The 26,218-nt window shown below is 44.5% G+C and overlaps 1 protein-coding gene across 1 annotated transcript in view; it reads left to right on the plus strand.

Moving 5' to 3' along the window:
- The first annotated feature begins 234 nt into the window (after nt 1-234).
- Nucleotides 235-26,218, plus strand: part of Wbp1l (WW domain binding protein 1-like) — a 59,336-nt gene continuing 33,352 nt past the window's right edge. Inside the window, exon 1 of the mRNA XM_013017828.1 lies at nt 235-449. Coding sequence (XP_012873282.1) covers nt 360-449 — 90 coding nt within the window. The 5' untranslated portion in view covers nt 235-359. The remainder of the gene's footprint in view (nt 450-26,218) is intronic.

Genomic DNA, 26,218 nt, shown 5'->3' on the forward strand with positions numbered 1-26,218 from the left:
ACTCTCTCCGGGGCGGAACGCATTTTACATCACCTTGCAGCATTCAATATGGCCCGGCTTCCTCCTACTTTTCATTGGCTGGATTGCTTAGTTCTTCACGTGGGGGGGGCGTGACCGATAGTTTGATCGACGTCTACTTTGATCAATGGGCGGAGGGTAAGAGCCAATGAGGCGCTGCGACTGGAGATCCTCCCCCGTGTCTGGGTGGGAGTTTTTCCTGAGGCGGGGCAGAGCAGAGCCGGAAGCGGGAGGGAGAGAGTGGAACAGGAAAGAAGGGAAGAAGGGAGGAGAGGAAGAAGAGAGGGAGGCGGAGGAGGAAGGTGGCGGCGCCGTAGCGGAGGAGCAGGAGCCGGAGGGGGATGGAGAGGAGAAGGCTCCTGGGTGGCATGGCGCTCCTGCTCCTCCAGGCGCTGCCCGGTCCCCTGTCAGCCAGAGCTGAACCCCCGCAGGTAAGAGCAGGGGGCGTCCGGGCCTGGCTGGGAGCCGAGGGTGAGGTGAGGGGGGGTGAGGTGGTCCAGTCGGTCGAGACGGGGTTGGAGGGGTTTGGAGGATTGTTGTAAAGAGTTGAGGGGTCCAGAGAGGAACGCGGTGACCGGCGTAAGCAGGCGCTCAGGGGGCGTTGGTGTGTCGGTGAGGAACACCTGTGAAGGTGTCAGGGAGGTGGTAGACCCCACGCCAAGCCACGCTGGGGCCTGGGAGACGGCGGGCTTGGTAGGTGCGCGGGAGTGCCTGTTACCGATCCTGTGGGGCGAATCCAACACCCCTACCCCCATCACCAATGGGGCAGGTGGCCGAGGCTGTGTGCACCTTATTAACCTGTGTTTAGGGGTACACAGCTGCTGAGCTGACCTAAGAGGATATTTATTTCAGTCCGAGGGTATCTTGGCTTCATTTTTGTTTTGTTTGTATTGTGCTGGTCCTGGGCCTTGAACTCAGGGCCTGGGTGCTGTCCCTGAGATTTTTTCTTTCTCAAGACTAGCACTGTACCACTTGAACCATCTAGCTTTTTGGTGGTTCATTGGAGCTGAGTCTCATGGACTTTGCTGAAGACCTCAGCCTCCTGAGTAGCTAGTGGGACTACAGGCCTGAGCCACCAGTGCCTGATTCCTTGGCCCTATTTTTAGTAGTGTATGTCTTTGTGCTTTGGTGACATATTGAAGGCAAGATTCTTGGAAGGTAGAAGGGATGAAGTAGAATGAGACCCCTGAGCCCTGGCTGTGAGGCTGGCCCCTGGGAGAGCAAGTCATGTATTCTGATCTGAGTCAGTGCAAGGCTTTTGAGCAAAGGGTGGTTCATATACAAGAATGAGCAGCAAATGGAGCACCCCAGCTTTGCTTGCTGGGTGGCTTATTCTTTTATCCAGGCAAAGAAGCTTGCCTGTGTTGATTCCAGCTTGGACTGGCATTTTGAAACCCTAATGGGAGCATTCCTCTTGGTGCCAGATTGGGTGGGATGCACTAGGGGGAACCACCCCTCCTCTCTTACACTTGACAAAAGCTTTTATCATATTTTCTGCAATTTCTGTTCCTTTCCATGTCTTTTCTAGAAAGACATCCACACACAGAGATAAACAGTCCAGAGGCAAAGTCTCTACAACTTCGCACTTGAACTTGACATAATCAAGAGCAGAAATGTTTATCTTTGCTCTAGAAGTTTAAGGGTGGCTTTCTCTCTCTCTCTCCCTCTCTTACATGCACGAATGCATCTTGTTTTGCTCATTTGTATGCTAACTTTTAAAAAATGATTTTTGTTATTGTGCATGTATTTTGAGTCCTATCCTTGAACTCTTAATCTTTCTTCCTTCCGAGTACTGTGGTTTGATTGATTATTCATTATTTAGTCCAAGTTGGCCTCAAACCTTGAGATCCTCCTGTCTCTGCCTTCTGAGTGCTGGGTTTACAGTCATATGACACCACGCCCAACTTGATTGATTTTTTTTAAGTGAGTTGAAATTCACATAAAAATCAACAGTTTTAAAGTGACAATTCACTGTTTAGTACATTCACAATGTTGCACAACCACCACCCCTATCTAGTTCCAAAACATTTTCATCATCCCAAAGAAAACGTTGTTCCTATTAACCAGTTACTCCCTGTTCTTATAGTAACTCTAAGCAGCAACCACTCTTCAGTGTCTTTGACTTTACCTATTCTGGATATTTTATATCCTACAATATCTGATCTTGTGCATTCGTCTTCTTTCATTTAATGTTTTTAAGGTTAATCTAACATAGTATGTATCAGGGCTTCATTCTTTTTTTATGGTTGAATAATATCCTACGGTATGTATATACTGCAGTTTGTTTTTAGTTTATCCATTGAAGCATACATTTTTTTCTCAGAATATATTTATATTGGAAATAAACCAAAGAAATAGAGTTCATTTTAGAGGCAACTACTCTTTTCTAGGCCTGGGATCTTCAATTTTAGTTTTTGTTGGTTTTTGTTCTTTATTTTCCCAATTAGCATATAAATGCAGAACAGAAACACATTTTTTTTGTCTATTAGAAAAGTTACTAGTAACTTTACTAGGATTAGCAAAGTTAAGTAGGTATTTTTGGAACAAAATATAGAATGAAATTGTTTTTCTTTTGCACATGTTTATTTCAATCTCAAAAAGGCTGTTTCTGGGGGCTGGAAAGGTGGCTCAGTGGTAGATTGCTTTCCTTGCATGCATGAGGCCCTGGATTCAATTCCTCAGTACCACATAAGCAGGAAAAAAAAGCCAGAAGTGGTGCTGTGGCTCAGGGGGTAGAGCGCTAGCCTTGAGCAGAAGAGCTGATGGACATTGCCTAGGCCCAGAGTTCAGGCCCCACAACAACAACAACAACAACAAAAGGCTGTTACTGGGCTGGGAAGGTGACTTAGTGGATGAGTGCTTGCCTAGGATGCATGAAACCCTAGGTTTGATTCCTCAGTACCAGATAAACAGAAAAAGCCTAAAGTGGTACTGTGGCTGAAGTGGTAGAGTGGTAGCCTGAGCAAAAGAAGCTCAGAGACAGTGCCCAGGCCCTGAGTTCAAGCCCCAGGACTGGAAAAAAAATAGCTATTTCTAATAACCTTTAAAATATAAACTTAGAGCTAGGCACCTGTGGTGCCCTAGCTACTCAGGAGACTGAGATCTGAGGATCACAGCTGGAAGCCAGGCACAAAAGTGTCTATGAGACTCTTATCTCCAGTTAACCACCAAAAAACTGAACATGGAGCTGTGGCTCAAGTGGTAGAATTCTACACTCTCTTGAGCAAAAAGGTCAGGGACAGAACCCAGGCTTTGAATTCAAGCCCAAGGATTGGCTCAAAAAAGAAAAAAAGAAAAGAAAAATAACTTTTTACTAGAGAGTTGCTTTGAGAATGTAGAGGCTTTGGAGGGGGGCAAGTACAGCCACTTTAGCAAAAGGATAGAAAGTGGTGGTTTTGGTAAGATGGGGAAGAGGCTCTTCAGTGTCTTGCCTTGTTTGCATGATATTGCAGGGTTTTTGCAATTCAACATTAAAAAAATTATATTTCTGGTATTATTATTTTTAGGGGCAGAGTGGCTTTTGTACTTTGTCCTCTTTGGATGGATACTAGCATTAACCAATAGCTATTAAATAGTTAAAACTTGAGGGGAAATATTTGTATGATCTGCACCCCCCCACCCCCCAACCTGCTTCATACCCTCACTCTTAACACCTCCCATAATTCCCATCACATTTCTCATACACTCTTCTCTTTGTATCCTAGAGTGCTCGGTATCTATGGTAAGATTTGTGTTTAGATTTTTAACCTTTGGAATGGAAGTTATGATATCATTATTAACTCTGAATCCATCACAGTTTAGTCATTTTATGTTTTTTTTTTTTTTTTGTCAGTTGTGGGGCTTGAACTCTGGGCCTGGGCGCTGTCCCTCAGCTCTTCAGCTCAAGGCGAGCGCTCTACCACTTGAGCTACAGCGCCACTTCCAGCTTTTTTCTTTCTGCTTATGTGGTGCTGAGGAATCGAACCCAGGGCCTCATGCATGCAAGGCAAGCACTGTACCACTGAGCCACCTTCCCAGCCCCACTCCCTTCTTTTTCTAAGAGGCACATGTGGCCAGAGAAGTCTGAGATCTCCTGCAGAAACATGCATATGCCAGAAAATCTATAGTAGTCTCTTACTGAACATATAAACTACAAATATGTTCTACTGAGATGTAGCTCAGTGGCAAAGCACTTGCCTAGCAAGTGCAACGTCCTGGGTTTGATCCCCAGTACCAAAAAAGAAAAGACAAAAAAAAAAATACAGAACAACAACAACAAAAACCCAAACAAAATTTTCCCTTACTCTCCTTTGAAAGAAAACTATTGTAAAGTCCAATTAATCTATTTTTTTCATTGTGGTGTGTGTGTGCATATGCGCACGCATGTGTTTAGGTGCTAGAGCTTGAATACTGTGCCATACACTCTCATTTGGCTTTTTTTTTCTTGAAGTTAGTGCTCTACCTCTTGAGCCATGGCTCTGCTTCTGACTTTTTTTTCTGGTTAATTAGAGATAAGAGTCTCACAGGTCTAGGGGCTGGGAAGGTGGCTCAGTGGTAGAGCGATTGCCTTGCATGCCTGAGGCCCTGGGTTCGATTCCTCAGCACCACATAAGCAAAAAGAAAAAAGCTGGAAGTGGCACTGTGGCTCAAGTGGTAGAGCACTAGCCTTGAGCTGAAGAACTGAGGGACAGCGCTCAGGCCCAGAGTTCAGGCCCCACGACTGGACCCAAAAAACAAACAAACAAGAGTCTCACAGGTCTATTGCTCAGGCTGACTATACTCTTCAGTGATCCTCAGATCTCAGCCTCCTGAATAGCTAGGATTACAGGTGTGAGCCACTGGCACCTAGCTTTGTCATTTTCTTTGGCCCATGTATCAATTTCCAACTTGCTACGTGAAAGATTAACTTTGGACTTTTGACCTCAATTGCTATGGTAGAGAGAATATTTGGAAAAATTCTCTTCTTACTTGGGATTGTACAGATGTTCAGAAAATGTGGGAAAATGAAGAGACCCATCAGTGTATCTTCTCCTTTAGCAACTTCCATCCTCCTTTTGCTGTCTAGGGGTAGCAAGCCATGTTTCCCTGTCCTGTGCCTGGCTAACAATGCCTACTCCTAAGGAACAATATTGGGCATTTCACAATATTTGAGCAGCACTATTCAACTAGAACAGATGAAATAGAATTTGGAGGCTGAAAGACACTAGAGAGATAATGCTGCTGTGAACAAATGTTCAGGAACAGGTCTGTGCTGTTAGGTATGCGTGGTCAAACAAACAGGCTTTTTAACTCCACCCTCTTTAGAGGTCTGTTAGCATACGTGTGTGATTCTACGGGGAGAACTGGCTGGCTATGGAGCCTTCTCTGGACAGGGTTGGTAAAAGTAAGGAAATGTGGAGTGGTTAGCTGGCCTTGGGTCATGAGTTTGGGTGACAGCATGCCAGATCTAGAATGAATGTCAGAGTTCTGACAAAGTTTAGTTTAAAGAAAAATCTTCCAGGGCTGGGAAGGTGGCTTAGTGGTAGAGTGCTTGCCTAGCATGCATGAAGCCCTGGGTTTGATTCCTCAGTACCACATTAACAGAAAAAGCTTGAAATGGCACTGTGGCTCTAGTGGTAGAGTGCTAGCCTTGAGCAAGAGCTGCTCAGGGACAGTGCCCAGGCCCTAAGTTCAAGCCACAGGACTGGCAAAAAGAAAAATATCTTTCATGAGGCATCACTCATTGTAAACTCATAAGGGGACCTCCCTTCCATCAATCCCGGAAAGTCTAGTCCAAAGTCCCAGGCATTTTCAGACCTTTGTTGTACCTCTTTGGCAATATTAGTCTCCCCAGTTACCAGCTGATAGAAGAAGCAAGTAAATGGATATCAAAATAGTCTATAAACTTTAAGCTCAGACTTCACTGAGTTCTTTTTTTTTTTTTGTCGGTCATGGGGCCTGAACTCTGGGCCTGAGCGCTGTCCCTCAGCTCTTCAGCTCAAGGCTAGCGCCCTACCACTTGAGCCAAAGCGCCACGTCCAGCTTTTTCTGCTTATGTGGTGCTGAGGAATCGAACCCAGTGCCTCATGCATGCAAGGCAAGCATTCTACCACTGAACCACCTTCCCAGCCCCCTTCATTGAGTTCTGTCGCTGTATTTCTTGGCAGTTTTCTGAGCTTCCTTAAGACAAAAACCTTGAGGTCTCAGTAAGGATAAGAATGGTGATTTTTTTGGGGGGCTGGGAAGGTGGCTCAGTGGTAGAGTGCTTGCCTTGCATGCCAGAGGCCCTGGGTTCGATTACCTCAGCACCACATAAAGAAAAAAGCCGGAAGTGGCGCTGTGGCTCAAGTGGCAGAGTGCTAGCCTTGAGCTGAAGAGCTGAGGGACAGCGCCCAGACCCAGAGTTCAGGCCCCACGACCGGACTCCCCCCCAAATAAAAAGAATGGTGATTTTTGTGTCTCATGGTGAGTTCTTCCCCTCTAGAGTTTTGGGTTCAGTGAAAGACTTTGCAAAGCTTTTGTTTCTCTAGACTGTCAAGGAAGAACCTTGGTTATAAGTGCAGTGATCCTGGCTCTTGCTAAATTTTTTTTAGGGTTAGACTGTGACTTTGTGCTCTCTTCCTTCGTTGGTGTGCCTTTCCCAAAGGTACTGTTAGCACTTTCTCCCTAAGCTTTGGGGGAAGCCTGTCTCCAACCACTCCTGCTTTTACTCTGTTGCTTTTCACGTGAGTCGCACCACCCAATGGAGGTGGTTTCCTCCCTGTTAAGACGGATTGCTTCACTCCTTGGGCTTCAAGATACAGACTTCAGGTGTAGCTGTGGTTGAGTGTTTTTTGACAAAAGGCTTAACATCCCTGCTTATGGTGTGCTATTCTGTCTGGTTCACCACCTTTGGGCATTTGATTTGGTTGTGAACAGACATTGTGTCAGAAGTTTCCTCATCCCTTAAAACCTGTGTGAAAGACTAATTGTCTTAATGTTTTCTTCTGGCATTTTTGACCATGAAATCTTAGACCTGGAATAGATTTGTACTAACTAGCTGAAGGAGGGAGGATGTACTATTTAATTTGCGTAAGGTCCAGGAAATGAAGGAGGCATGGTGCCATGAGCTGTGTTTCCAGCTAAACCTTATTAAATTTCACAGTCCTTTATGCAAAAAAGGCAGCTTCTAGGTGTTACTAATGGAGTTATTGGGTCACTAGGGAACAAAGCCAGAGTAGCTTCATCCTATCCCCATAATCAAAAAACTAGGGAATTAGATCATGTTCTGACTCTACCTTGAGAAAAGGAACTTTGCCTTTGAGATGGTTATTTAGGTACTTAAAATTTCTCAGCTGAGAAATTAGAGAAGCACACAGCATAATAAAACTCTTAGAGGGTTTCTAATTCCTTCAACAGAGCTTGAGTTTAGCATAATATTCAGGTGCTCTTTTGAGCTTGTAGCTATTTATCAGATTCTGTTGGCTCAGAAAATGTCCCCTACACCAACAGTTAGGTATTTAACAGTTAAGTATTTAACTTTGTTTTCTTCCTTTTTTTTTGTGCTAGTCTTGGGGCATGAACTCAGGGCCTGGGGCCTGTCTCTGAGCTTTTGTGTTCAAGGCTGGGGCTCTATCACTTGAGCCACAGCTCTACTTCTGGCTTTTTGCTGGTTAACTGGAGATAAAAAATCTTTCAGGTTTGTCTGCTTTGGCTGGCTTGAATTGAGAGCCTCAGCTCTAAGCCTTCTTAGCTAGGATTACAGATGTGAGCTACCAACTTCAGGTTCCAGAACTCTTTTTCCAGTCTCTAGTATAGGAATATGCAATGCATTGGGGGATTGATGGCTCTGAGCTATATGCTTTTTTCCATGTAATTTTTGGCTACTAGATATTTTGGTTGGGATTGAACTGTGTACATGATAGGAAAAACAAACAGCATTTTGGTTTAAAAATAAGCAAGGCTGTTTTGTACTTGAAGCCTCAAGTTACAGAGGCTGTAAGAGCCTATTAGGCTGGAGACAGCCCTCTATGAGCATGAGCTCCAGGGCCCCCAGACTCACTGGAAAGGGTCAGTTCATGCTCTGACCTGAAGGTAATCTTTTTTTGTTAGGGAGAAGCAAGAGGTAGAAACTTCCAAGAAGCAATTATAAATCCATTTGGGTTTCTGTGACTTCCTCCTTTCCTATTTCTTTAAAAGACTGGAAGCTATAGCCTTGACAGGACTTTCTTTCCTCCACCTCCTCTAATACCTGCAGTAGAACAAAAACACTCCAAAATTTACTCTCTTTTAGTAAGTATTAATCAAAGCAGCAAAATGAGAGCCTATGATACTTGGTGAAATTGACATTCCTATAATGATATTCATGGTACTACTTAATCTTTTTACACATAAGAAAGCTATGCTAGGGCTGGGAAGGTGGCTCAGTGGTAGAGTGCTTGCCTTGCATGCATGAGGCCCTGGGTTCAATTCCTAAGTAGCACATAAGCAGAAAAAGCCGAAAGTGGCACTGTGGCTCAAGTGGTAGAGTGCTAGTCTTGAGTTGAAGAGCTAAGGGACAGCACCCAGGCCCAGAGTTCAGGCCCATGACTGACAAAAAAAAAAAAAAAAGAAATGCTACTCAAAGGTACTCATTAAATACATTCATGTATAGGGCCTCTACATCCTACCGCCAACTAATTTTTGTTGTTGTTGGTCATGGGGCCTGGGTGCTGTCTCTGAGCTCTTTTTTGCCTAAGGCTATATTGCTCTAGTAGTTCTAGTAGCTTGCTCTCTCTCTTCCTTGTTTTTCTTCTTTCTCTCCTTTCTTCCCTCCCTCCATCCTTCCCTCCTTCCCTCCCTCTCTCTCCTTGCTTGTTCTCTCTCTCTCCTTTCTCCTCTCTTCCTTTCCTCCCTTCCTCCCTCTTTCCCTTCCTCTCCCTCTTTTTTACCCCCACCCCCTCAGTGAACTTATGGGAGCTAGACTAGAGCTGTACTATTTTATGCCTAGAACTCTTTTACTAGCATTTCCCCCCCAGCCCCCCAGCTATCCTGGGGCTTGAACTCAGGGCCAGGGCACTGTTCCTGAGCTTCTTTCTGCTCAAGACTAACAATCTACCACTTGAGCTACAGCACCATTTCAGGCTCTTTTGAGTAGTTTATAGGAGATAAGAGTCTCACTGACTTTCCTGCATGGGCTGGCTTTGAACCTTGATCCTCAGATCTCAGTGTCCTGAGTAGCTAGGATTACAGGTGTGAGCCACCAGTACCCAGCAAGGTCTTGATACTTTTTTTTTTGGGGGGGGGTCCGGTCGTGGGTCCTGAACTCTCGGTCTGGGCACTGTCCCTCAGCTCTTCAGCTTAAGGCTAGCGCTCTACCACTTGAGCCACAGCGCCACTTCCGGCTTTTTTTCTTTTTTTGCTTATGTGGTGCTGAGGAATCGAACCCAGGGCCTCAGGCATGCAAGGCAAGCGCTCTACCACTGAGCTACCTTCCCAGCCCCCGGGTCTTGTGATACTTTTAATGTAATAACCTTTAACTTCATGCCTGGCTGCCACTTCCTTTTTTTTTTTTTCTTTTCTTTTGTCAGTCGTGAGTCTTGAACTCAGGGTGTGGGACTTGTCTTTAAGCTTTTCTGCTCAAGGTTAGCACTCTACCACTTTATTTTGGGAGTGGGGTCCGGTTGTGGGGCCTGAACTCTGGGCCTGGGTGCTGTCCCTCAGCTCTTCAGCTCAAGGCTAGTGCTCTACCACTAGAGCCACAGCGCCACTTCCGGCTTTTTTCTTTTTGCTTATGTGGTGCTGAGGAATCAAACCCAGGGCCTCATGCATACAAGGCAAGCACTCTACCACTGAGCTACCTTCCCAGCCCAACTCTATCACTTTGAACCATAGCTCTACTTCCAGTTTTCTGGTGGTTAATTATAGTTGGGTTACATGAAGCTGGGTGCTGGTGGCTCAAGTCTGTAATCCTAGCCATTTAGGAGGCTGAGATCTGAGGATGGTGGTTTGAAGCCAGCCCTGGCAGGAGTGTCTGTGAGACTCTTTTCCCCAATAAACTACTCAGAAAAAGCTGGAATCGGCACTGTGGTTCAAGTGGTAGAGCACTAGCCTTGAGCACAAAGAGGCTCAGAGACCATGCTCAGGCCCTGAGTTCAAGCTCCAAGACTGGCAAAAGTGTCACGGACTCTGTGATCTTCAGATCTCTGCTTTCTGAGTAGCTAGGATTACAGGTGTGATCTACTAGCACATAGTGGTCCTGGCTGCCAGCCACTTGATAAAACTTTCTTTGGCCATTTTGTCCCATATCTTCTTTGAACTCATTTTCTGTTTCCACTTCTATTTCAACCCCACTGCCCCATTTATCATGCAGTTCTATGTTTGTTTCTGTGTGTGCTTGTCTTTTCTCCCAAAATAAACAAAGCCTGTGCTTGCTTTGGCAGCACATATACTAAATAAACCTTCCAGAGCAACACTGGTTTGTCCAATAGTACATCTTTGTCATTGCCACAGTACAACCGGGTTGCTGGCTATCAAGTCACAAATGAGGAGGAAATACACTAATTAATCTCAAAATACTGTCTCCATGTGTGTTCAAGCCATTTTGAAGCCTACAGGCCTAGCTAGAATGCTGGCTCCATGATGTCTAGGGTGTGCATCTATGTATGTGTTATCTAATTGCACTGAAGTTCAAGTTTTTCATTTGCAGAACATGAGATGTCAACATCTGTTGGAATTGTGTAGCAAATATGGCTGTTTGCCCAACCATATTCCCAGAAAAACTCAGCAGGAGGAAAGCAGCCATAGGTTTTTATGGATAGCTTGTAGGAAATATAAGCCCATGGCTTTAGAATTCCTTGTCCTGCTTACTCAGAAACTAGGAAAGGCATATGTTTCTTGCCTGAGCAGGCCTGCTGCATGTCTTCTTTTGTCCAGCCCCAGGACATAGATAAGCTAAAATTCCTGGTTTCTGGCAGCTGAGTAGTGCTTTACATTTCTGCTTGGCAAGGTTCTATAAATCTTGTCTGGCTTTGAAATTCATCTCGTGGTATTCCCTAGAATAATTACTTTAGGATCCTTTTATTGATGCAGCTTCACACTTGTCACCTAAAGGCCCCTCAACTAAATCCCTGTAATGTTGGCTTAAAGTCTTGAGTATTTACTTTTGCCTGTCTGTCTCTGTCTGTCTGTCTCTCTTGGTCTCTCCAGAACTCTAAAGGCATTTAAATGAGTCTGTGCCAAACCTAAGGAAGATAAGACAAGATTTATCTTAAATGTTCTGTGCTGCAAAAGCAGCCTTGGCTCAAAACTTCTGGAAATAAGAGGGCTTTAGACCTGGGGATTATCTTCTATCCTACAAGCCTAGCAGTTGCTGTCCTGTTCTGACAAAACCCTCTATCTTCAGATTCCTTGGTCACAAAGTAAGATACCCCCAGTCCTCAGTCCTTGTCTCCTCGTGCTTCAATGAGCCTGATGAACTAGGTGTGGGAACAGATCTTCATGGAATCTGAGAGCTAAGGCCTAGAAGGTCTCCACTTTGTTTCCTGTGTAGGATCTGTTGTGTTTTGGGAACCAGTGAGAACATTAGGGCCTTCCTAAGTATTCACCTAAGAACTCTGCTCTACAAAATGAGACCCAAGAGCCATGATTCCATGCTCCAGAACACTTCTTCCAGCTCCAGTAGAAGTGACAGTATTCTAGATTGGATTCCAAAGCACCAAGAAGGAGAGACCTGTCTGCTTAGCATGCGCCTGACTCTCAATTGTTTTTTTACCCTGTTTGTAATGCTGGTATCCTAATATCTAATTTTCTCTATCAACATGAATGAAGGAACCTTTGGAGCCAGAGACTGTTCAGATCCTTATTCTCTTCCTGCTAGCTGTGTGACTTTGTGACATGAATTCCATATGCCTCAATTTCTGCAGCTGAAAAGGAGTAATCTTACTATAGCATGGGATTGTGGCATTGAGATGTCAGATAGGGTTTAGTTAGATAGAGTCTAGCTCAGGGTCATGACTAAATTGAAATAACTATCTGCTCCATCCTAGAATTTAAATGTTTTAAATGTATATAGACTGCCTAGAAAAATGTCAAAAGACTGAAATTCATTATGGTAAAAGTGAATTCCATGTATGCTATTGTAGTGTGTTTTCTTTCTTTCTTTCTTTTTTTTCTTGTTGCTCATGGGGGCTGGGCCCTGTCCCTGAGCTTTTCTGCTCAAGGCTGGCACTCTACCACTTTGAACCACAGCACCACTTCTGGTTTTCTGGTGGTTAATTGGAGATAAGAGTCTCATGGACTTTCCTGCCTAGGCTGGCTTTGAACCTGATCTTCAGATCTCAACTTCCTGAGGAGCTAGGATTACTGCTGTGAGCCACGGGCACCCAGCATAGTGTGTTTTCTTGCATAGTGGGTTAGTCAGATTTCAAAGAGGGACATTTTCAGCCATGCTGTCTGTGAGCTTTTTTTGAACTGAGGAAGAGGGCCTGGGTCTGAGGAAAAGATGCCGCTAACACTGTTTGGGGCCATAAACAATAGAGTTAACCTGTAATACTTTTTTTTTGGGGGGGGCCAGTCCTGAGGCATGAACTGTGGGCTTGGGTGCTGTCCCTGAGTTCCTTTTGCTCAAGGACACTCAATGACAAGACCTTTTCTGTGATTTAATTGGAGATGAGCATCTTGTAGACTTTGCTGTACTTGCTGGCTTTGAACCACTGTCCTTAGATCTCAGCCTGCTGAGTAGCTAGGATTACAGGAGTGAGCTACTGGCACCTGGCTAACTTATAATACTTTGAGCACAATCCTGCATAATTCTTGTTTAGTGGACTTCCTTTTTTCTTTTGAAGTTGATAAATTCAGCATTGACATTATTTTTCACTGGCAGACAGATGATTAAAATTATTTGAAGAAGATTTTGTTTCATGTATGAGTCTAGATCACTTACACATCCCCCTCAGCACAAATCTTGCTTCTTTTTTTTTTTTGGGTCCGGTCGTGGAGCCTGAACTCTGGGCCTGGGCACTGTCCCTCAGCTCTTCAGCTCAAGGCTAGCACTCTACCACTTGAGCCACAGCGCCACTTGCGGCTTTTTTCTTTTTGCTTATGTGGTGCTGAGGAATCGAACCCAGGGCCTCATGCATGCAAGGTAAGCACTCTGCTACTGAGCCACCTCCCCAGCCCCAGGACATCTTGCTTCTATTTATTTATTTTTATTTTTTATTTTTGTTGGTCGTGGGGCTTGAACTCTGGGCCTGGATGCTGTCCTTCAGCGCTTCAGCTCAAGGCGAGCGCTCTACCACTTGAGCCACAGCACCACTTCTGGTTTTCTGGTGGTTTATTGGCGATCCTAGTCTCACAGACTTTCCTACCTGGTCTGGCTTTGAACCTCGATCCTCAGATCTCAGCCTCCTGAGTAGTTAGGATTACAGGCATTAGCCACCTACTCCTGGCTGATACCTTGCTTCTTCTTTTTTTTTTTTTTTTGATACCTTGCTTCAAGCTGACTATTTTGTCATTAGGTTGTGGTGACATTTCTAGGACATAATAGAAAATGAACTAACATTCCTAGGAATACCTAAATTTGCCTCACCCTTCCTTAATCTTGGTGATCAGTGCAGGTCAGCAAGTAGCAAGGAATAAGTCAGAAGAATGTCAGCAACCACTTTTTCAGAGCATGGTATGTGCTAGGTGGTATGCATGGGGTCTAATGTTATCTTGCATTCAGAAATGTGTAATCTTGTATGAAGGTAAAACAATTGCTGACAGTCGGGCGCTGGTGGCTCACGCCTGTAATCCTAGCTACTCAGGAGGCTGAGATCTGAGGATCGCAGTTCAAAGCCAACCCGGGCAGGAGAGACCGTGAGACTCCTATCTCCAATAAACCACTAGAAAACCGGAAGTGGCGCTGTAGCTCAAGTGGTAGAGCGCTCGCCTTGAGCTGAAGAGCTGAGGGACAGCGCCCAGGCCCAGAGTTCAAGTCCCACGACCAACAAAAAAAAAAAAAAGAAAACCAAAAACAATTGCTGACAATTGCTGATCAGAAATACTGTCTTAAGTAGCAGCCATAAAAGGATAATTCATTAGAGGAAAGTCTGTGATGCAGTTTTGATCATTTTGACTGAATTTTTACTCAGTTAAAAAAAAAAAAGAACAATGTTGCAGTTGTACTTCTTCCAGAAATCACCACTGCTGAATATTATTTAGAAAGGTGGGTTACTTCTCTAGTCTGTCAAAGCAAGGTTTGAGATGTATTCTGGTCACGACAGTATCCCCAATGCTGAGTAAAGCACCTGGCATGCTATGGGTATTCAGTGGGTGTGGAGTGAATGAATGGGTTTGCTTATTCCATGGCATTCTCCAGGAGAATTGCAGGTGCTGGTCTTTCTTGTTAGGTTGGTACAGAGCAGAGTTGCCCAGGAGTGGCTGAGGATATTCTTGCCTCCAGTTTGTCTGCCAAATTTAATCAAGCTGCACGTGTTTTCTGGTTCTCAGGGGTTGCCAGGAAACTGAAGAAATGAGAGGAGGGTGTTGAAAGCAGCCTCCTTGCTCTTCCCTGGTCACTATGCCTTGGATTCCAGTCTTGTCTGCCTGGCATTTTGTGAGGAAATGGAATAGACTATGTGACCATGACTTGAGAATAAAATGCTAAAGCATAGCTCCCTGGTCCCCCAACCTGCAAAAAGCAGGTATCAGCCTTTTTATCTTCTCCGTAGCAATGAGACTGGGATCCATTCTTTCATGAGCTTGGAGGAAATGGCTTGGCACAAATTGTTTCCTTGCTAGAAAAGTTGATGTGACCTTGACCATCACTGGTGATCTGCAGCAAGCATTATTATGTGTCTGGCTGGATGCTAATGATCAAGAAATGCTTTTGGCACCTCACTGTGCTCTAAAAGTGTTGTGTGCTGTGAATTCACTGTCCTAGGTTGGGTAGATACTAATTTGCAGGAGTCATTTCTGACTTACATGAGTCATGTCCAGCACAGTGCCACTGTCCTAGAGGCTTTGAGTAAATACCACTGAGGGATAATTGCAGAAAATAAAAAGAAAGATGAGCTATACTTATTTGAGTAATGGAAAATACAATCAATTTGTCGTCTATGAATGTATTAGAAAGCCAAGCACTTGTAAGCCGGGCGCTGGTGGCTCACGCCTGTAATCCTAGCTGCTCAGGAGGCTGAGATCTGAGGATCGCAGTTCAAAGCCAGCCCGGGCAGGAGAGACTGTGAGACTCCTATCTCCAATAAACCACCAGAAAACCGGAAGTGGCGCTGTAGCTCAAGTGGTAGAGCGCTCGCCTTGAGCTGAAGAGCTGAGGGACAGCGCCCAGGCCCAGAGTTCAAGCCCCACGACCGACAAAAAAAAAAAAAAAAAAAAGCCAAGCACTTGTGGCTCACAGATATAATCCTAGTTACTCAGAGGTTGAGATCTGAGGATTGCAATTTGAAGCAAGTCATCCTGAATAGGAAACTCTGGGACTCTTATCTCCAATTAATCATCAAGAAGCCAAAAGTGGAGTGCCACCTTGAGCAAAAAAGTTGAAAGACAGCACTCAGGCCCTGAGTTCAAGCCTCCAGTACTGGCATTAAAAAAAAAAGTTATTAGAAAGAAGCTTTGAATTTAACAAGGTTCATCTGAAGACTTATCCTCGAGTTATTTCTGAGCTGAGGATTATAGCTTAGTGCTAGAGCCCTTGCTTTGTATAATAGAACTCTTGAGTTGGATCCTCAGCACCATAAATAAATAATTTAAAAATCAGTTTTAAAAAGAGGGATTTCTGCTGGGCATGCCTATAATTTCTGCTGGCTCATGCCTATAATCCTAGCTACTCAGAAGGTTGAGATGTGAGAATGAAGGTTCAAAGCCAGTCCGGGCAGGAAAGACCGTGAGACTTCTATCTCCAATAAACCACTAGAAAACCAGAAATGGCACTGTAGCTCAAGCAGTAGAGCGCTTACCTTGAGCTGAAGAGCTGAAGGACAGCGCCCAGGCCCAGAGTTCAAGTCCCATGACAGACAAAAAAAAAAAAAAGAGTGATTTCTGCAAATTGAAACAGGAGCAGCAAAAGAAGGATTTCTGCAAATCGAAACACAAGCAGCATGTATGTACCTTTTGTCTTTGGTGTAATGAATTGGGTCTAGGGGAGCTTCTGTGACCTGCTATTCCTGGGATTATAGCTAGAAGAGTTCACTGACCAGGAAAGTCACATCAGGATGTCGGCCCCAAGGCCTCTGTAGTTTAGGCACAGCTTGCTGTTAAATAACCCTTTTCTTCATGAATTGCACTTCAGGAAGGAAACAGGACAAACTTCCAAGAGTGTACTTTTCTAAAGTAAAGGTTGGTTTAAATATAGCTGATCTGCTTTACTGGCAACTTGGAGGCTGTGGTGGGACTTGTTGTACCTTTTGTAAGGCAAGTGAGGAAAGGCGTTGGCACCTGTACATATGCAGCTTGTTTATGAAACAGAAGCTCTCCTGTAGAGCAAAAGCCTGAAAGACCAGTGTACAAGGTAGCTGTGCTTACCTTAGCTAGGAAGAAGTGCCTCTTTGGGCCTGACTTTCTTCCTTTTCTACAGATGATTGGGACAGCCAGTTTAATATGCAGTGTTGTTCATTGAGCACCAGTCTGGCGTGGGTTGGGGGTAGAAAGTTTCTGTGAATCTCACAATCACTGGGCTTCATTTCCCAAGGAAGAGAAACAATACCTTGGGAGCTCTATTGTCAGCCCTTATTCAGAGAAGTGTAACTCTTTTCAGCTTCCAACTTGATTTACGTGCACACAACCTCCTCAGAGCTGGAAAACTAATGTGAGCAGGCAGCAGCCCCCACCGGGCCAGGCTCTAGGTGGCGAAGGCTCTAGGTGGGTCTGGCCGGCATCACGGGTGTGCGGCACGTCCTCCTCAGTATTTCACAGCAGCTGTCTGAAGTTTTTCTGTGCCTGAACTGATGTCATTTCCCTCTTGGCAGACAGCTTCGGCTCTGCTACGTCTGAGATATGTCACGAGAAGGTGGGGGTGGGTCAGAGCCAGGCAGGGGGAGTAGTGTGGAGAGCGGAGGGAGCTGGCTGCTTGGTCCCAGGACTTTCTCTTCTTTGCTCCGGAAGGCTGGCTAACTGGAAGTACTGAGCAGCGGGCCCACCAGGGGCCACATTCATCCAAGATCTTAATTTTTAAGAGTCCTTTGTTCCAAAAACGATGCTCTTGCAGGATGCCTTTCCTTTTGGGTCTTAGACAGGTAATGGAATGGTTCTGTGTGGATTGGGCAGGGGAAGGGAAGAATGGTGGGAGCTGTTGATTGTACTACTGCCTTGAGTGGAGGGAGTATTTTAGAAAATATGACAAGCTCTTCAGAAATGTCCAGTCTTCTCTCCTTGCCTTCTGTTGCTCCTGACCTCCAGGGCCAAATTATTCTTAACCTCCTATATCCCTGAGCTGGCTATATGGTTATCCAGTTCTGACTTTTCATTAAACACATGAAACTATCTGTGCAGCTTTGTGGGGCAAACAGATGAGGCCAGGAAGGGAGAGAGACAATGTACTTCTTGCTTCAAACCCCTTTTCTCCATTTTGATTACCCAGTTAGCAGAGATTTCTTCAAAGTCTTCTGGTTCTGAAGGGGCTAGAGTGGGCAGAGGTGGGGGTTCTGTTCTTGTGAAGGGAGGGAAAGGCTGTTGCAACTTTCTTCCTTTTAAATATGGTCATGTGAGATGATCTGACCTCAGCTGTGGCTGTGGGTTAGTCTGGACACCTCAGAGAGACAGAGGGTGGAATTGATCTGGTTTATAAGGGAAGCAGACCCTTGTGATAGATATTTACTAACTAGACCCCTGTGACAGAGATTTGCTTTGCAGTCCTCTGTTTGAAATAAGAGCACTAAATTATAGCCAGTAACCTAGTGTGGAATGAGCAAACAGTAGCAAGGGACCAACTGCTCTCCGGCAAGAACACAGCTGTTGCCAACTATTTGTCCCGGCACTTCTGAGAGCTGGACACCCCCACCCCCACTTTGGTCCTAAGAGGCATGTCTGTATAGAAATGTGTAACTGTAACCAGCATCCAGGCTGCAAGAGGAGTAGGGGCAGTGCACACCCTCTGGTTGCCTGGCCCAGGGGAGGAAGAACCACAGATGAACTCAGATCAGAAGCTTGCTGAGCAGCAAACACTCACTGAGGGAAGTGCTAGATGAGCAGATCTTCTTTGGATTGTCTGAAGTAAGCATCTCTGCGAAGCCCCAAGCGTTTCATTACTGCCCTTATTCATCTTGAGTGTTTGTAGGCAGAACCCTACAAACATTCTCTTTCTCCCCTAAGAATAGCTGGCCTTTTTAACCTGTGGGCAGACTAAGCCCTGGAGAGGATGCTGCCCAGTATTGGAAATAGGATGTGTGCAGCATCCTTCAGCAGGAGAGGGGCAACCTGCTTGGACAGGCTGCCTCGTGGCTCTGAATGTCATCTCTGAAATGGAGATAATCATGCTTTCTTGAAGTGGATACATGAAAAAGTGTGTGTAAAATATTAGCACCTTGAGTGGCAGACAGTAAGCATTTAGTTATTTTTGTTTTGTTTTCTCAGAGGCTGGGCAAGTGCTTTACCACTGAGCTAAACTCCAGCTCTTGATTATTTTTATTCATTTCTAAAAGGTGTTCAACTGCACGAGTATATGAGTAAGTAAATGCTGCAGAACAGGTGCCTTTCCAGAGGTGGATGGTGTGGTGGGCAGCTCAGGACAGTGGGAGAGAGCTCAGGGAGCTGTGCGTCTATCACTGTGGCCTACCATGTGAGCTGACTCAGAGTTACTGTACCAAGATACCATTCATCTCATATATTGAGATGGAGGGAATATGAGGCCTGTGTCCCAGAACCTACTCAGCCCAGCAAGAGAGCGAAGTAGTAGGTAAACACCAAGTTAAAAGCCTCAGCTGAGTTTCTTGATGGTTATTGAGGAGAGTCTTAAAGGACCAGCAGCAGATTTCTAGGCTGGTTTCTGAATAGTTTCCCAGCAGAAAGCTGAACCAGAGGCCTCTTGAAGGCCCATCCTACTTTTGCTTTCAGGATTCAAACCTTGCCAGAAAAATCTGAAGTGTTACATTTATATAATTTTGTATATTTCTAGCAGTTTTGTGTCTGACATTGTAACTATGTCTTATATTGGAGGCATGTAAATGTAAAAGCTGGCCTTCTAAAGACTACTTGATCATCATATTTAAAAAGAATATTACACACACATGCACGCATGCACTCACATGATTGGTTTTCACTATGTGTAATATGTGTATTTTTATTTGTGTATTTATATGTGTATTTTATTTTGTGTTCCCTATTCCATATAACAACTCATACATTTGGTAATACAATATAATCCTGTTTTTACAGTGATGCAGGCAGAGGCTTAAAGAAATTTAACTACCTTCACAAAATTGATCAGTTAGCTAGAGAAATGGCAGTTGGAGTTTTTAAATCCAAATCCTGGGTTATTCTCAGTATTTAGACTGAATTGCCACTATCTGTGAGAATAAAATAGGATGTCCTGTATGGGACTGTCTTACTTTCAGCCTGCCCTGGTAGGGAATAAGACAGTGCTTGCTCTTTGTAGGGCTATTTGTATTTTACTTTGTGAAAGTTTCAGGCTTGTCGCTCTGTAGCTGCTGCCTGAAGACTTTAACCAGATAATGAGCCTGGCTTACACAAAAGATGCAAAGATACACAGCCTGTACTCCCAAGGAATTTATATGCTAGTGCAGTTCTATTAAAACATAGATTCTGGGGGCTGGGAAGGTGACTCAGTGGTAGAGTGCTTGCGTTGAGTGCATGAGGTTCTGGGTTCGATTCCTCAGCACCACATAAGCAGAAAAAGTGGGAAGTGGTGCTGTGGCTCAAGTGGTAGAACACTACTAGCCTTGAGCTAAAGAGCTGAGAAACAGTGCCCAGGCCCAGAGTTTAGGCCCCACAACTGACAACACCCCCCCAAAAAAAGAAAACAACAACAACAAAAATAAAAACACATAGATTCTGGGTAGGTATGGTGCTACACACCTGCAACCCCAGCTCATTAGGAGATGGAGCTAGGGAAGCTCTTGGTTGGAGGCCAGCCTAGGCAACATGTTAGTAAGACTTCATCTTGACAAAAATGCATGTGTGGTGGTATGTACCTATAGTCCAGCTACAGGGGCAGCAGAGGGCAGAGGTAGGGGAACACTAAGTAGGAGGATTACTGGTTGAGATCAGTCCTAGGTGGGGAGGGGGTGTGGTGGGATGAGGAAGCATTTAACAAGACTCTATCCAAAAGATAACTAAAACTGTGGCACTGTAGCTCAAGTGGTAGAGTGCTCGCCTTGAGCTGAAGAGCTGAGATACAGCTCTCAGGCCCAGAGTTCAAGGCCCACAACCGACCCTCCCCCGCCCCCCCCCGAAAAAAAAGAAATTATTAAAAAAATAACTAAAACAAAAAAGTGGGGAGACTTGGGGTACAGCTCAAGTAGCAGAGTACCTGCCTAAGTACTAGACCTTGAGTTCAAACCCCAGTACTTCTCCAAAATAAATAAATGTAGATTCTATAGTTCTGGGCCTAGGGCCCAGGACTGTATATTATTTCGTTTCCAGGTGTTTCTAACCCAGGTTGTTTTTGGCTGTACTTGGAGAGGCTGGCCTCCAGAGTTTAATGGCATGGAAATAATGACAAGACCGTGCACCAATACTGTCATAGAGGAAATGATCAGGGACTAGGACAGCAGAGGGTAGGGAGCATCTAAATCATGCTGGGCTGGGGGTGGGCATGGCAGGCTTTCTGGAAAAGGTGATATCTGATCTTAGTCTTGAAGGAAGAGTAGGAGTTTACCAGACATCTGAGCTTGGTCAGGAACATTCCAAACAGATCAGGTTGGGAGTGTTGTTTTTGTTTGTTCCTGTGGATGAGAAGGGAAACTTGTAAGTCTGCCTGACGACCTGGGCTCACCAGGTATTGGTGTCCTTTATGAACTCAGAGTAGGAGGGACACCTTAAGATCTCATTATAGAATAACTTCATTGTCTATAAAGGACAAGTCGGCCACAAGATGAGTTCTGGCATGCAGGGGACTATGAAGACAGCTGTCTTCAGTATTGACCAAACAATGGATGTTTTGGAGAAGCTAAATAAAATTCAGAAGGAAAAAAAATTCAGAAGAAGATAGTCTCCTGCTAAACTTTTTGGTTCTGTCACCATCTGCCAAGTTTTAGATACAACAGACAGGTGTGCTATCCCTTTAATATCTGAAAAGATGAGAAGATAGGTTTTCTAGCTAAGGTAGAATGCAGTTTATATACCTAATAGGTAGATTATGGGTTTTCAGAGAACAAGATTGCAACAGCATTGCTGACCTATGCAAATTCTAGTTAAACTAGAGTCTGAAAGCATTGATTTGGTAATGCTGGGAGATTCTTGTGATCAACATTCTATATCTGAAATGTATTGTGCAACTTTTCTGTTTAAAACATGTGGTGGATAGAAGTATAAATGCTTGCTGGGTGCTGGTGGCTCAGGTCTGCAATACTAGCTACTCAGTAGGCTGAGATCTGAGGATAGCAGTTCGAAGTCAGCCTGGGCAGGAAAGTCCATGAGACTCTTTTCTCTAGTAAACTACTCAGAAAAAAGCCAGAAGTGGTGCTGTGGCTCAAAGTGGTAGAGCACTAGCTTTGAGCACAAAGGCTCAGAGGGACAGTGGTCAGGCCTTCAGTTCAAGCCTCAGGACCTGCCGTGTGTGTGTGTGTGGACCTGCCGTGTGTGTGTGTGGACCTGCCGTGTGTGTGTGTGTGTGTGTGTGTGTGTGTGTGTGAGTTTAGGGGTGTGATGAAATAGTCCCTTTTACTGTGGAACCAGGTATTGCATTGAAGGTGTTAGCTATGTGGAAGGACCAGTTGATGGTAAGTTCTAGTTGATAAGTTCTAGTTGGTGGAATGAAGGCTAGATCCATTAAGATAGTAATTTACATCTTACTGGAAATGTTGCCTTTCTCCGTGGGAGTTCCCTGCTGTGTCCCAAAGTGCCTATATCATGAGGTGGGATGATCCCTGATACTGGAAATTAGTGGTCTCCAATGGAACTGGGGTAGATCTTAGATTGTCATAGAGTTTTTTGACCACATTAAAATGGCCTAAGGGGCTGTTATTTATTCCCCCCCCCGGGCTCTGTCCTGAGCTCTTTTGCTCAATGCTAGTATTCTACCACTTTGAGCCCCAGCTCTGCTTTTGGCTTTTTTTTTTTTTTTTTTTTTTGGTCATGGAGCTTGAACTCTGGGCCTGGGCCTGGGCACTGGGCACTGTCCCTCAGCTCTTCAGCTCAAGACTAGTGCTCTACTACTAGAGCCACAGCACCACTTTTTTTTCTGCTGAGGAATGTAACCCAGGGCCTCATGCATGGGAGGCAAGCACTCTACCACTGAGCTACCTTCCTAGCCCCTGCTTCTGGCTTTTGAGTGGTTAGTTGGAGATAAGAGTCTCATAGTCTTCTCTCTTTAAAAAGCTTTTTTTTTTTTTTTTGGTAGCTTTTCATTACCCTTAAAATAAAATCCAGACTCTCCATCCTGACTTGCCTCAAGGCCCAGCATTTTCTCATTCCTCCTGGCCTTATCCTCTCCTTCAGCTCCATCCACTGACTGAAGAACCCCATTAGTTCCACAATCTTTAAGCAATTTCCTTCCCCAGAGGCCCAAACATGCTGTTCCCGCTTAAAAAAAAAAAGGCCTTCTCACTCCTGCTTCCAGTTCCTGCTTTCCACCCCCTGTTGACCCTCCAATTTTTTTGGGGGGGGGTCTGGTCGTGGGGCCTGAACTCTGGGCCTGGGTGCTGTTCCTCAGCTCTTCAGCTTAAGGCTAGTGCTCTACCACTTGAAGTAGCTGGAATTGTATATGTGCATACCATTGTGCTCAGATGCTGTTTGTAATCTTGGAAGAGAGAGCTGCTACCTTCAGGCCCTTGATGGACTCTATGCTGGGTGTAATGCAGCAACTAAAACGCTGGCCTCTGTTATTCCTTGGGCACAGAAAGAGTCTTTAGGGGGATGAGAGTGGAATTGGCTCTGGGTTTGACACCCAGCCCAAGCTTTCAGGGCAAGAGCCTTGATGGGGAGGGGAACTCTGCTAACCTCCTGTTCAACCCTGAATTATTGGTCAATATTGGCTAACACTTCGTTGGATCATTTGTTACCTTCCTGTGATGGCTATCCTTAAGGGCAGAGGTTCTATCTCCTTGTTACTGTAAGGAAAGCGGACCTCAAGAGCAAGTGTGATGTGTAGTGGTATGTGTGTGTGAGAGAGAGAGAAAGGGAGAGAGAGAGAGAGAGAGAAAGAGAGAATGTGTATGTGTGTGTGTATCATTTGCCCCCTTGTAGCACCCTGGTTTGAGTTTGGTGCTGTCCTACAGTCTGCTGTCTGCTCTGTGCTCTGCAGCAGACCAGGCATTAACTCCCCGTCACCTTGACCCTGGGTGCTTAGCCTTCCTCCATCTGGTTCAGGACAAATTAAGCAAGAGCCTGGTAGGAAGGGAACTAATTGCATATAAAGCAGCAGACACCAAGGTGACACTTGTTTGTACTACCAAAAGATGAAGCAGGAATTCTTATCTGAACTGACTGTAAAAATCCTGTAAGAGAAAGCTCCAGGGAACACCTTGCTGCTGCCACCTCAAGGTGAGAAAGGTGGTTAATTTTTGAACTCTCAGACATCTCTTTTCAGAGAGGCTGCATTTTAAAGAGTGGCTTGTTTTCCATTCACCACGTCTCTGATGAGAAAGCAGTGGACAGGACAGTAACCTAATGGAAAAAAGGACTGTATCTGCTGATTCTGAAACTTTTATCTATGATGGAGCCAAAGAAAATAGTTATATCTCAAAGAAAATAGTGATATCTCATGAGTTTGAGCTACCCCTTTCTACCCCTTTTTCCTCGATGATGTAAATTTTAGTCCATAAAAACAGAATAATTTGGTGCTATTTTTAAAACTGCTATAAAATTTCTTCTCCCTCCTTCATTTGCTTGCAGGCAGATCCTGTTTCTTAACTTTTTGCTATTTGTTGCTAATTTGTAACAACAGGGAGTTGACACAGCCCTAAATATTGACTCCCTTGGCCATTTCTTTTTTTATTTTTTATTTGTTTATTTTTTTGGGTCCGGTCCTGGGACCTGAACTCTGGGCCTGAGCGCTATCCCTCAGCTCTTCAGCTCAAGGCCAGCGCCCTACCACTTGAGCCACAGCGCCACTTCCAGCTTTTTACTTTTTGCTTATGTGGTGCTGAGGAATGGAACCCAGGGCCTCATGCATGCAGGGCAAGAGCTCTACCACTGAGCCACCTTCCCAACCCTCCTCAGTTATTTTTTGTCACTCTTAATAGTGTTGCAAGATCTCAGTCTTGGTTTCAAACACTGCCTAACTTAGGTAGTTTCCATCAAGGGTTTAGAAATCAGTGGTTACCTACCAGATAGTGCTGTGAACACCTGTGACCCCCTACATCCTCTTGAGTGTATGAGGAAGCCTGGGATATACTAGGATATGCCATTGCCAGCAAAACCAACACCTATAATCATTCCTCCATCTCCACGTGAGGTTCTGGATTTATGGGCGGGACTCAGATTGTTTGGAGTTCCTGTGAGGAACTATGGCCAGAGTACAACACTATGAGTATCACTCCATGCTGCTTGTACAGTATACTAAGAGGCTTGAGGAGCCTAGAGGGGAGGGGAAATGGCTTCTAGGATTACTTGACTCCCTAGTTCCCAAGTTCAGGTCATGTTCTTTTCCTTTTCTTTTCTTTTCCTTTCTTTTCTTTTTTGTTGGTTGTGGGGCCTGAACTCTGGGCCTGCGTGCTGTCCCTCAGCTCTTCAGCTCAAGGCTAGCGCTCTACCACTTGAGCCACAGCACTACTTGCAGCCTTTTCTGTTTATGTATGCTGAGGAATCAAACCTAGGGTTTCATGCATGCGAGGTAAGCACTCTACCACTGAACCACCTTCATAGCCAATTCTTTGCCTTTTCCATTTCTTTTCCCTTTCCCTTTGTCTTATTTTGGAGATTTGAGATCTTAACACTGACTGCCTGGGATGCCTAGACTTGTGATCTTTCTGTGTCTACCTTCCAAGTGCCTGGGATTATAGGTTTTCTCTACAATGCCCAGCCTGGTCCAGTGCTTTCTGAAGTTTTTGTTTGTTTTGTTTTTATTTTGCTAGATTTTGTGAGATTGACGTCACTCCTAGCCTTCGAGAATTTACAGGGTACAGAACCTGTAAGGCTGTCAGAAAATAAGACTGGATGGAACACATTTCTGTACATGATTACATGGTATAATCTGGCTAGAACAGAGTTTGTAAACTAGGGCAAATTTTGTTCCCCCTCTCTCCCATGGCATTTGCAATACCTAGATATTGTCTTTCAAAACTTGAGGAGATGATTACTTACCAGTGCTATCTAGTAAGTAGAGGGCAGGAATTCTTCTAAACATCTTAATGTAAAAGGGAGTCCCCTACAACAGAGCAGTGTCAGAAATACTAAGTAAAAGACTCAAGGGTAGAAACTCCTGATATACAGCAGTCTGCTGTGGTTAGTGAGGAAGGAAGTCTGAATTTTTTTTTTTCTTTTTCTGAAATAGGGTCTTGCTAACGTTCCCTAGGCTGTCTTCAAACTGGCAATCCTTCTGTCTCTGGCTCTTAAGTAGCTGAGATTACACCATGCCTGACTTGGTTTGTTTTGATGAAGGGAAAGCTAGTGTGCCTTTTCTTTCTGCATTCCAAGCCTTAGAGATTTGGAATCTTGATATCTTGATTGTCCCCTTAATCAGAAGGTACTATGTCTTATTAAGACTAATAATTATTTTTAAAATTAATTAAGTTTTTTTTTTGTGTGTGACAAGTACATAAAACTAAACCCTTCTGGAACCGAAATCTCATCTCTTACATAGAGTAATCTGGATAACTGCCTCCAGGCAGAGTAGGATATCAGTAGTAACTAAATAACTTTACACAGTTGATAAAATAATTAAGTTTAGTTACCTAACAACACTACATTTCAAGCCAGGTACCTATTGCTGTAGCTTGGGTGTGCTATAATCTGTTTCTTATAACATAACAAATCTCTCTTTTTCCAAATAATCTTGAGTCTGTCCTTAACCTCTTTTTATTTTTTATTTTTTTTTATTTTTGGGTCCGGTTGTGGGGCCTAAACTCTGGGCCTGGGTGCTGTCCCTCAGCTCTTCAGCTCAAGGCTAGCACTCTACCACTTGAGCCACAGAGCCACTTCCGGCTTTTTTCTTTTTGCTTATGTGGTGCTG

This window comes from Dipodomys ordii, unplaced genomic scaffold (genome assembly GCF_000151885.1).
Source record: "Dipodomys ordii isolate 6190 unplaced genomic scaffold, Dord_2.0 Scaffold36, whole genome shotgun sequence".
Classification (NCBI taxonomy): Eukaryota; Metazoa; Chordata; class Mammalia; order Rodentia; family Heteromyidae; genus Dipodomys; species Dipodomys ordii.